General features: G+C 35.7%; 1 protein-coding gene across 1 annotated transcript; it reads left to right on the forward strand.

The window, feature by feature from the left end:
• Nucleotides 1-295: 295 nt before the first annotated feature.
• Nucleotides 296-3,754, forward strand: LOC137404458 (MAP3K12-binding inhibitory protein 1-like). The gene is made up of 6 exons (XM_068090671.1): nt 296-859; nt 1,038-1,212; nt 1,400-1,537; nt 1,986-2,116; nt 2,925-2,978; nt 3,350-3,754. Exons 1-6 carry the CDS (start codon nt 818-820, stop codon nt 3,428-3,430), a joined length of 621 nt encoding a protein of 206 aa, XP_067946772.1. The 5' UTR covers nt 296-817; the 3' UTR covers nt 3,431-3,754.
• The last annotated feature ends 9,546 nt before the right edge of the window (nt 3,755-13,300 follow it).

The raw sequence follows: 13,300 nt of genomic DNA on the forward strand, positions 1-13,300 counted from the left end.
TAATAGCTTAAAAGGTACAGTTGTTTGACAAAGTTTTAAAACCTTTAGTTGTTTTTATTTTTCTCTTAATTTATTTCAACTTCACAACACTTCTCTCATGATATGTAGTTTAAAAGTAAGAATGGGAAATGTTGTTATATATTAAATACAAATCAATTTTCTGTCCAAAGACTTTTTTATTACCCGGGCAACGCAGGGTGGTACAGCTAGTTAAATATATAGTAACTTACAACAATCTACAACGGTTATGTGAGTGATTTAAACATTTCATGTTTCATGGGATCTACATTAATCAGTATAAACAATAAAGCAGCCATGTTTTAGTTAGAGTTAGTGGTTTAGACTGTTTTGATCAGAGAATAGAACGTGTGAAATTGCCTAATCCTATTAAGGAAATGCCTGTATAAGGTGATTCAGCTGTTTAAATCTTTGATCTTTGCAGCTTCATTTCGAGTGAATAAGCTCACAGCTTTGGTAATTCTTGCGCTTGTAGCTTTGTGTTTTTGCTACAATGCTGCGTCCTAATTATTCTTAGATTTACATACTATTTCTTGTTTTACTGTTTTAATGTACATGTAGTTAACTTTCAAATGCTTTTTGAGTTGTCACTTTTCGTATTAATTAATCCTTTTCTCTGCCATTTTTTATACTTACTATTTTTAGGATAAAACAATAAGTACAATATCAGCATGGCTGGCATTTGCAGCATTACTAAATTATATCAGATTTTTATTCACTATTCATATTATAATCAAAAGTCATTTTGTATGCCAACAAATGTTTGTTTAATTCCTTTTCAGGAAATACTTCACTAGCCATGGAAACCGATCTTGTTCAAATACATGCCAATAAGGAAGAGGTTGGTTTACGGCACTATTACATGGTAACATTTTCAAGTGTATGGAGACCTTATCTATTGTCAACTTGTTACATACTACAGCAGTACACTAGTTACTCAAAATCTTGTATCAAAAAAACATTATTATCACTAACGTTGGCAGCTTTTAGGTTTTTGCTAATTTATTGAATTGTTGTAGTTGATGGGACGGATAAACGCGTTCTGTCAGAGAAAAAGGGAGCATATCAATGAGGCAAATGTTAAAACATTCTGTGGATTAAAAGGGCCACATATTGAGAATGCTTCGGAGTATAGCTCGTGCGCAAGAGTTGATGCAATACATTTCTCCATTCACAACAAAAGTAGATTTCCAGGTAGGTATTAGCATAAACTATGCTTTGAGATTGAGTGGAACTTAATACCGGTAAGTGTTGGATGTTTGCTGATAGTAATTTATTTTTGGTGTTTGTGTTTATTGTGCATAAAGCAGCCCATGTTTTTAATCTTTTTACACTATAGATTTGTCGATCTGTATTCACCTTGAAATATTTTCTTCAATAGTGAGTTCAGTGATAAACAAAGAAGGTCCACAGCTAAAACCACGTCCATCACAAGAACAACCCTCACCAAAGGACACCGATTTTGGCCCAAACATGAAAGAGAGAGTGGAAAACATGGAGAGACACTGCAACCTACTTAGTAATGTTTTGCAGTAATAAAGTACTGTTATACTAAAAATGCTGTAAAATACTAAAGACCAAATCTCTTTCTGTTCCAGTAAGATGACCCTATAGCATTTTATAAATCATGTTATTTTGCAACACCATAACATGACGAAGTTTGATGAATTATCAGTGTCTGAGAATTTTGTACCTAATCTACATCTTCAATTTTCTGCTGCTAATCCGGAAGTGTTCAATGTATGATTAGTTCATTTTTATGACTATCTGACTGGAATATCCAAATGCTAGTTTGAGCAGACACAGTTAAATGTACTATGGCTTTCTAAGGTTTTTCATTTTTACTCTGTGCGTGCAGGGATGAGTAGATGGAAAGATCAATTGGCTTTATCCAAACATGGCTAAAACATCATTACATTACTTAGTGTTTTATTGACACATTTGTTATTTCTCTGTTTGTTTTGTAGTAGACACTGATTTGTCACTTGTTGAAAGAGTGAAGAAACTTGAAGATAGAATACTTTACCTTGAAGGCACATCATTGGAGTATTTCAATCATAATCAGCAGCATGCAACTGATATAACTGATTTAGACAATGTACGCATGTCTTTTATGATATGAGTCTTTTATGATTTAAGTCTATATGGTATGTCTTTTATGATATGTCTTTTATAGTATGAGCCTTTTATTATATTTATAAGTCTTTTTTGATATAAGTATTTTATGGTATGTCTTTTATGGTATATGTCTTTTATGGTATGTCTTTTATGGTATGTCTTTTATGATATGTCTTTTATGGTATATGTCTTTTATGATATGTATTTTATGATATGTCTTTTATGGTATGTCTTTTATGGTATATGTATTTTATGGTATGAGTCTTTTATGGTATAAATCTTTTATGATATGTATTTTATGATATGTCTTTTATGGTATAAGTCTTTTATGATATGTCTTTTATGATATGTATTTTATGATATGTCTTTTATGGTATAAGTCTTTTATGATATGTCTTTTATGGTATATGTCTTTTATGATATAAGTCTTTTATGATACGAGTCGGTATGGCTCCTCTCACTTGGCCCAATAATATTATTTAGCCTTGTAGATTTACCATTTTAGTGCATTTTATCACTCTCATCAGACTTTATTGCTTTGATAGTCTGTTGGACTTCAGGACATTCAGATTAGCCTTTTAATTGTTATTGTGTCTAATTAGCTGCGTGTTATGAATGTCTTACCATATACAAAGGTACATGATAAATTCTAATGTCACCAAGAGATATATCTTAGTTGGCCTACTGATAATAATAGTGTCTTATCTGTCTAGTTACTCTCATAATGCAAATACCCTTAAAACATGACTTGTTCTATAGTGGAATGACTGTAATCATCTATTGTACAGGTTGATATGACAGCAGAGTGTATTCCAACACCTTCAAGTGGACTTTTGTCAGAGGTTAGTTCTACATTATGTGTATTTTAGATAGTAGATCTACTAGGCTAGTTGCCTTTCACTGCTTTCTATACTTGTCAAACCGGAAAACCATTGATGGCTCTGAAGGCACAACTCCACTTTGCTAAACTGCTATGGTTGAGTACCTAAAAACGGTGCTATTTTTATTTAAAAAGGGATAGTTTGCATATATTATAGTAGTTCTCTCTTTTATTTGAGTTACAGGTTTCAAAGACAACTTATTTTTCGGCAACAGTTGTCTATGTCCATCAATGGACATTGTTCTGAGAACTGAACTAAATTATTAGCTTGCATATTGCACAGAGATTTAACCTTATTTACCGCGTCCTCACTTCATGCTGTTATATCTGTAGGAACCATCCATAGCTCAAGTTGATAACAAGATCAAGGAATTGAAAGACAGGCTAAAGAAGAAAGCACTAGAGCTTGGATGATTTCCTTCATTTTCGTGTCCTCTGTAGATTTGCCCACACCGTGCAAAGTTCTTATTTGTGTCTTAAAATTTTTTTTCAGATGGCTACCAAGGTGATTTTCCAAATGACAAAGGTTGGGGCTTAACACACATTTCGTGATTATAATTGTGGTAAACTATAGTTGCGTGTCATCGCAATCACATCCCGTATTGCTGTATTGCGATCACATAATTGCAATCACAACACACGTCAATTGTATGCCGATCACTTAATTACACATGATTGCAATCATACTACTACATATTTTTCAATTCAATGTAATACAATATAAATTTTGTACATAGTATAAAATTATCTGATATATCTAACATTTTAAAACTTTTCGGCAAATTAATTAGTTATTTTCTAACTCAAACTACCCTACTTGAACCTTCATATTCCAAATGATAGAGCTGCTAATATGACCTCAAAATTTCATTCACATTTCAGAGCTAGTCAGCATTATTTGAATAGCTACTAATTTTGACATGAGATGAGATACTCATGATTTATTGAAACTAGTTTTCTAAGTCAGTACAAGAACATTACAGAGAACCGATAGCGACACAGACTGAAAGCACATGCGGTCTGTGTCCAAAGATCATCCATTGCCAGACTCAACGTTGCTCAGTGCCAGACTGCCAACTGCAGTAAATGGTTAAATCTTAAATCTATACAAATCTCATCATTTATTTGTCTGTCATGCGCGTGTCCAGTTATAGCGATAGTTTTAGGAATGAAAATACCACTTCGTACTGGAATTGAATCTTGGTTCTGCAGACGGGCATGCTATCCACTAAACCAGGTGGCCTATGTGCCATACTATGGAATAGTTGTGTACATACTTATTATACCATTTAAAATGCACATGCTTGCAAGTGCTTGGAAAAATACTATTAGTTAGTACTAGATCATGATTGCATGAGAGAGCACGACGCGTAACAATTAAATGTAACTATTAAAGCACAATTATAAGCATGGCTCTTATTATAATAGATATTTACACTAGCTTATTACTACATTAAGGCACTCGAATTCATTGGGTAAAGAAACACTACCAATGGCAACTACATTATCTGCCACTATATATGTATATATATACATATATAGTGGCAGGTAATGTAGTTGCCATTGGTAATGCAGCTAGTATATATATATATATATATATATATATATATATATATATATATATACTAGCTGCATTACCCGCCCCTGGGAACAGATTCACGTACAGTAAGAGGTTTATTAAGAGTTGTCTTTCATACCGTAAAACAACTCCAAATATGCATTCTACTAAAATTGTTGCGCTGAACAGACTATGCATCCGCATATGCAGTCATACGTGTCAATAATGTTGGGGAAACAATGGAAATCTGTAATGAGTTTTACAGCTAGTCTACAATGCATCAGTCTCAAACCACTCAAATTGGAGTTCTCCTATTTTTGAACAGAGAACTGATAACGAAATTGACATTGCCAGGCAAACTGAAGTTTTTCAAACTGGCAGTATTGAAAAAATTTGCATCTTTTAAGAAATTCTACAAAATATTTTGCTATTGCACTGCTGAGCTTTCGCCAGCATTTATTGAATTGAGACTTCTACATGCTTAAAACACTAATCATGGCTCACCAGTTCTTCACCTACAGCCTGTGTTTTGACATGGCATATACAAACAGTGCAGCAGTAATGTGGTTGTGTTGATAAAATTTATTATCAGTAAAATTTACATGTATAACAGCACAGACAGTATGATGTCAAGGCAGATACAACATTAGCAACTTACAGTAATAAAACATAACGTCAAAATGATAGCCTTTTTATGAGATACAATAAGAAAAACGAATGCATGAAAATACATATACAGGCAAACTCGGATAACTCAAACTTCACAGGACCAAGTGTTCGAGTTATCAGAGCGTTCAAGTTACCAGAGCACTGTCACAAGTCCATGTATTCATTATTAGATACATGTACATATACAAACTACATGTATACTGAAAAAATATGTTAGAAAATGCTGCATGTGGATAATATGTAGGTATAGCAGAATATGAAGGACATAGCATGACATATCAATGACATAATGTTAATTCAATGCGGAATGGGGAAACTTCAATGGGGAACTGAATCCTTTTAAATTCTAATGGTAGGTCTGTTGGAATAATCAGGATCCTTGGAATAAAAACAGATTTTCCTCTACCTGATGCTGAAATGATTTTGGCCTGAATTACGCGCGAAAACATTTGTTTAACAATTAGCCAAGTGCCATTACACAACTCTGGAGGATTGAGGTTGTGAAGAAGCATGATTGGTGTTTCTATCTTTATCTGCAATATATGAGCAGGCCGTCTGGGCAAGTCCAGTGAGTTTAAGAATTCCACAGGATATTCTACAGCGGTGTCGTCAGTCAACGACGTATCAACAGAAGTGAAGGTTTTTGAATTGCCAGGTAGTTGAACTAAGAGGTATGAGTTTATGGCAGCAGCTGCGTCATTCCGGGGGCAAAGAATAGCTCACTCAGATAACCAATCAACATCTTGGAACCTCTGTTGCAAATTAGGGTGAACTTTTTCCGGAAGTTCCTCAGTTGAATCCACAAAAGTGCCGTAGCCTTCAAGTGACACCAAACCATCTTCAGCACTGACTGGCAAACGCCCTTCACCAACACGCAGCAGTCTAGCAGTAAAATTTGCGCTTGTTTCGTCACCAAGAATTGGGAGCGTTTCTAAAAGTGAATGAGATGGTGTGCTTTGTTATAATATGCCCTGTTCTCTTTCTTCTCACCGTCGTCTATCGCAAGACTTGGAGTATCCGTGCACGTTCTGTAGTAGTAAGTTACAGTACTCATAGCTGGAAAAAAATTAGTAACTCAGCTGCGGAAGGAAATGAACATGTTCACTATCACGAACAGTGGGAAATCCAATGTTTTTAAGCAGTAGAGATGTGGCCATTCATATACAACACAACACTGAATGAGAATTACTTCCCTTTTTGAAGTAGAAATTTAGTAGGTAATTTTCGACGCGAAAACAATTGTCTAGATGGCCGCAAGAAACAAACGTTCACCTGACCTTCCCTGTACACGTTGGCAGTAAATATTAATTATATGTAATTTACTACTCAATAATTTATTTAATGAGTAGTAAATTTTATTAATTTATTTGCTACTCATATTAATTCAGTTCACTTTGTATGACCGAATCGGAAAAAGGGAAGACTACTCTATAAGGTGAACGAACGAACACACACACAAGTATACAGAAAGATATTTTGCCGTTTATATAGTAAATCTTATACATATATGTATATATATACTATATATCTATATATACACATACATATATATTTATATCTGTCTATACATATACCTATTTATATATAAAAATATATATACAGTGAAACTCGGCTAACTCGACCTTCACGGAACCGAGATAAAGTGTTCGAGTTATCAGAGTGTTTAAGTTATGAGAACACTGTCACAAGTGCATGTATTTATCAGTACATATACAAACTATATATAAATCAAAAGAATTGATTGCTTGTTGCAAGTTAAAGGGGCCTCTCATGTAGTGTTCTAACAATTTTTATCAGAAAGTATAAATATTTTCCTATTACTTGAGATTTGTTTGTTTGAGGTGATATGACTGCCAGGACGTTTTAAGATTAAAATAGGCAAAACCTGTCCGCGGTTGAAACGCTCTGAAAAAAAGACTTTTTTTTAGCTTTTTAGCAAAAACCAGTTTTGCCAAGTTTTCTTTAAGTTTATCTGAAGGTTACTTCGCTTCTCCTTGCTTATTGAGGGCTATCCCCAAGCGGATGTTTGGTAAAATTTGACTTTTGCAAAAACCTTTAGAAAAGTCGTTGACGAAAATATTTTGCCGATAGTGGTAATAATGATGCCTAAGAACTACTAAAAGTTGATGTTTATCTCTATGGCTTGGAATAAAGTGATATTCTAAAGCGATAACAACCGTCTCGGTAGCCGTTGGGCAAAAAACTGTTCGAGTTAACGAAGTTAAGGTCGAGTTATCTAAAGCAATTTATCATTGCGTGGGAACAGACCAAATAAATCCGTTCGAGTTAACCATGTGTTCGAGCTATCCGAGGGCGAGTTATCCGAGTTTCACTGTATATATATATATATATATACATATATACTGTATATATATACAGTCAAACATGGATAACTCGAACTTCACGGGACCGAGCGAAAGTGTTCGAATTATAAGAGCGTTCAAGTTATCAGAGCACTGTCACAAGTCCATGTATTTATTTATTTATTAGTAGATACACGCACATATACAAACTATAATAGAAATCAAAAGCATAAATGGCTTGTTTCAAATTAAATGCTTCTAATGTAAAGTTTAAAACTTTTTTATCAAAAAGTATAGGAGATTTTTCTATCACTTGAGATTGTTTTGTTGTTTGAGGTGATGTTATTGCCAGGACGTTTTTTAGATTAAAATTGGCAAAACTTGATCGTTGTTGAAATGCTCAGAAAAAAAGACACCTTTTTCTTTTGAGCGTTTTAACCGAGATCAATTTTGCCGATTTTTTTTAGGTTTATGCGAAGGTCACCTCACTTTTCCATGCTTCCGAAAGGTGATCGCTAAGCGGATGTTTGGTAAAAATCAAAATTCACCAAACCTTTAGAAAAGTCGTTGACAAAAATATTTTGCCGACGGTGGTAATAACGACGCCTATGATTTACGAAAAGTTGAGGTTTACCTCTATGACTTGGAATAAAATGATTTTCTAAAGCGATAACAATCGTCTCGGTAGCCGTTGGGCAAAAAACTGTTCGAGTTAACAGAGTTGAGGTCGAGTTATCTATAGCAATTTATCATTACGTGGGAACGGACCAAAGAAACCGTTCGAGTTAACTATGTGTTCGAGCTATCCGTGGGCGAGTTATCCATGTTTGACTGTATATGCATATATATATATATATATATATGTGCATATATATATTGTCTCCCGTTGTCTCTTTTGCACTAACACCTTGTTGTATCATATTGACTAATGCTTCAAATGGATGTCAATATACTTGGAAGCAATATTAAGCACCAGTTATTGGAAATGACTTAGCTGACTCTCTTCTACTTCACAAGAATGGCTGAAGCCTCAAGTTGGTCTATTCTCAAAGAAAGATCGACTAAACAAGGCTACAAGACAACTCGCAACACTTGGCTTGCACACAAAGTCTTGAATTGTGCTGTGTGAACACTTGCTCACATCATGTTAATATATGCACAACCGGATTGGTTAGTAGTATCAACTTGACACGATTCTTGACATTCAGAAGTTGAGTAAAAGGGAGTCTGAACACATATCTGTGTCACTAACTAGCGCAGCAGGCTGCTCAGCCAAATGAATAACACCATTTTCGTACTTCACAGTGCCACTTAAACTTTTAACCACATAGCCAGCGATGTAATTTAAAATGTTCTACTTTTGAAGATTGAAACTTGGAAGCAGTTCTATGAGACTTTTATGCAGTTCATCATCTATTACCACCGGTGCAGAAGATTTATGCTTGCACCAATCAAGAGCAAACAAACCCGAGGTTGAACCATAATCTGACACTTCAGCAACTGCAGAGGTAATCGATTTCTTAAAAAGCAATTTATGCAAAGCTGACCTGAAACCAGAAATAGCCGGGTTATCATTGTGGCCACCCATGCTGTGGATTTTGGAAAATAATGTTTCGATGCAGACCTGAGAGATTCTGGAAACACGGAAATATGTTAGCCCTTCTTTGAAGATATCATCTGAAAGCAGCAACACAGCTTTGAAGGTGCATATAAATCATACAACGAATGCCTTACGCTTGTATGTAAGCACTGGCTGGTGAGGACAATCTTCGAGACTCAGAAGGTAGTTGGAGGATTAATCATGTATGTTGTCGATGCTGTCATGATTGCCGGGTATCACTGGTCTTCTGAAATATGGCCCAAACTTACTTTTAAAGTACAGTTCATCGAAGGCTTGATCTACATATTTAAAATTAGAAAATAAATCAATACTGAAAAGACCCTTTTAAAGGCATGATGTCATAAGACATGCAAGTTTATGTATTTAGGTATTTGAAATGCAAAAAACCGCTGTTTTGGGGTTCATCAATGCAGTACAGTGTTATACAAGAGTTATACACACCTTAAAAAAGGCATAACAGAATAGAGTGACCGAGAAAAACAGTATAGAATATTTTTCTCCTCTTGTGTCTCAACCATCCAGTTTGCAAAGAATGAACAGAAGAAATTGTGCTCATGTTAGAATCGGCTACCAGTACACCCTAATCTGCATCAAGTAAGGAATGCAATGGTTGCCGAGTTTGGCATGGCAGTAAACAATTAGAAAGAACTTGTAAACGGTAGACTTTCTAAAATGCAACCACCGATTCAACCACCAGCTGTGACCGAATAAGGATAGGCCAACAGTGGCAGCCAATTCCGTATTATTGATCAAATTCTTTCTCAGCGGTGAAACCATTCTGCGGTTCAGACATGTAGAAAAGAGCTTCAAACAGAGATAGTAAGATGCTCACCAAAAAAGAGAACACTGGCTAGACAAAAAACACGCCAGCAATAGAGCAAGCCAAAGAACAAGCCAAAAAACTCATCACTTTCCAAAACATTCCTAATTAAAATTTGAGAAAAGAGAATTATGTATAACAACAAACTATGAACCCTCACCGCAACAAGTAGCAGCAATGCAGAACTATAAATCCACGTAGAATTTCAGTACTCTGGTGAATAAACACAATCCTTGAAGCCATCTACAACATTGTCACTCGAGTACTGGACGCATCAGCAAACAACTGGCTAAACACTTGTGCAGCAAGTTTAACCTTCATTTACTGATTTCTCCAGTTTATATGTTGAGGTCTAATATTCTTTCTCATATGAAGTCTTGTTGTCTTACAACAAGCTTAAATGACAATGTACTGCTAGCAAAAGCGCTCTAAAGGAGCACTGGTAGAGTGAAATGTACCAGAGTCCACGAGCACATTTCTGACTGGTTTCAGGATATGCCAATGACCAAAGTAGCATATAGCCTACGTTGTGCTCCTTTTGAGGGCGTTTGAAATATGGCTTAAGATTAGTAGTATCAAATGAACAGCCCAATACAGACAACATGGCTTGGTTAGCAGCGGCACCATCACTAGTGACATTGCGTATTTTTATGCCTTTTTGGGGTAAAAGCAGGGTCTAAGCCAACTCATTTTGAACAGTAGAATTGATTTTGTTTATAAGTACCAAAAAAGATACAGCAATGTAGAAAATTGTAGTGGAGCAGCAGAAACACCAATGCTTTCGTGCATAACTTATCAGCATTTTCAGCAATCAGGTCACCGCAATCACACTAGCCGTCGTAGGTAGTAATCATAGATATATATACCTAAATTGGCCAGTAGGGAAAAAGCCTGTCAGACTTAAATAGCATGACGTAACGTCATTGTATTGTACCTCACGCTTGACTGCACTGCTGGTAACAATGAAGCTTATGAGGAGAATTTGACAAAATCACATTTATTTTCACATAAAAACCTTCTTGGATACATAATCCAGTAAACTAAAGCAATTCTGTGATAATATCTGATAACCCCCTTAGATTACAACTATAAAAGGTATGAATTGTTGCGAACAAGTCATGAGCCATCAGGGCTTTATTTGCCCCCCTCTCCTATCCCCATTCTCTCTTTTCCCCTTCTCCAAAGAAGAAGTGCATGAGAAGGGGAAAAGAGAGAAGGGAGAAAAGAGAGGGGGGGGGGCAAATAGCCCACCCACTCAAAGATCCAGACCCTAGCTAGGTGAATAGACTAATATCATGTTGAACTAAACATGACGAAATATGATGAGCCTGTTAAGTTTTGATCTAATCAGGGAAATGGAACCGACGGCTTTCTTAGCTAGAGCTGGAACGAGACCAAGGAATGCAGGGTCGGACCAGACTCGGTGTCAGCAATGAGGGCCAAGATCGGGTCGGACCGGGTCAGCACGATTTTTTATTCATTTAAGGTTAAGAGATAGTTCTATTACAGCCTAATGTAGTTACAGCAATAAACTGAGATAGAAGAAACCCTTATCACAACAATCATTATATTTTGTGGCTTGGCTTATAGATGCAATCTACAATTTATGGCTAGACATTAGTGGATCAATGCTATTTAATGGGTGATAGATTAATGGCATGATTTGGCTAGTGTTTTTATTGCAAATTTTATTTTCAACTGCTATTATAATCAACAAGAGATTAGTTAAGAAATACTTTACAAATATAGAAATAGATAACCCAGCATAGTGGAAAACAAAAATCCATCACTTCCCTAAAACTTCTGGTATTAGTGAAAGAAACTAAAAATCAAATAAATTTGCTGGATTGAAGGTTCTTAGACGCGCTTTTAAATTCCTCAGGATGCCCTCGTTGTAAATGCCTCAATAGTATTGAGGTGGATCGTTCTTTGTAGCTTAAAGGTTGACTTGCAACAAAATTCACATTACAGTTATTTGGTATCAAAATATTCACCATGTTTTGCTCTGTTGTGTTGTAGGTGCCAAATACACGAAAAGATGATTACAAGCATTTAAAAGCTCAAAAACGAAAAGCCGCCGTAGATTGGAATCTCTTTATTTCGATGACGTAGACATTACAGTTTGGTTATCGTCTTGTCACGTGATGTTCTCACGTGAATTGAAAAGCCAATAAAAAGCTAAATATAAAACTTATCGTAGCACTAGTTTATGACAAACACTTCGGGTTTTACCGAATACCCCATATCAAATATAGATGCTCGCTACTTTACAGTTTTGTTTCGGCATTATTCAATCGTCAAGTCATCATCTGATCGCGTGACTCAATATTTTGAAAATAATTTTTGCAGCATTTTTCGATTATCACAGGTGACCAACAGGCTCGTCATGATTATCAGACAATGATATGTACTCCTTCGAGCTAAGGTTAAAAAGTTTAACGATTTTTTACGGTAAGTTATAAGATATCAGTGCTAAAAGTGACAGCATTACAATGACGATAAAACAGACGCGTAAGAACAATAGACATGGTTTTATTGAATGCGTGAAGTATATTTATAAAAATATTTTGACGAATGAGGTTGCATGAAAGTGTAAACAGAAACCATCCTGTAACAACTACGTCCTATTTGAGTCGTTTTGAAAAGAGAATCCAAACTACGGCGGTCTCGTGTGGCTGCGATTAACTGTTCGTTTTTTAACTTTTAAGAGCTTGTAATCACATTCCCACATATTTGGCACCTACAACACAACAGAGTAAGACATGGTGAATCTTTTGATACTAAATAACTGTAATGTGAATTTTATTGCAAGTCAACCTTTAAACAATAGCATGATGTTGAACCTCTGCAACTTCTCCATGGTACCACTTAGTGCCAGCCTGGGAAAGTTTTTCACCAATCCAGTACTACTAAGCAACACTCTCGTCGCTTTCTCACTGTGGTTGCAAACCTGAATCACCACAGGCGAAGACAAAGTCAAGCCACCAAGATTCTTAACTGTGATTAGGGAATTTGTTGCTTGGTTTACATCATAGTTAGTAACATCTACGATGCTAGTGATACAATCATTACATTTCAGCTTTGGTGACCTAGCCAGCTACATAGCCAGCTGTAAAATAATCATTCTGTCTCATTTTTTACTTAAGGCATACTTGCATACTCATCATATTTAGTCATGTTTAGTTCAGCATGATATTAGTCTATTTACCTAGCCAGGATCTGGCTCTTTGAGTGGGTGGGCTATTTGCCCCCCCCAATTTCCTTTCTCCCTTCTCTCTTTTCCCCTTCTCACTTCTTCTTTGGAGAAGGGGAA

The sequence above is a fragment of the Watersipora subatra genome, chromosome 9, assembly GCF_963576615.1.
Source record: "Watersipora subatra chromosome 9, tzWatSuba1.1, whole genome shotgun sequence".
Taxonomy (NCBI): domain Eukaryota; kingdom Metazoa; phylum Bryozoa; class Gymnolaemata; order Cheilostomatida; family Watersiporidae; genus Watersipora; species Watersipora subatra.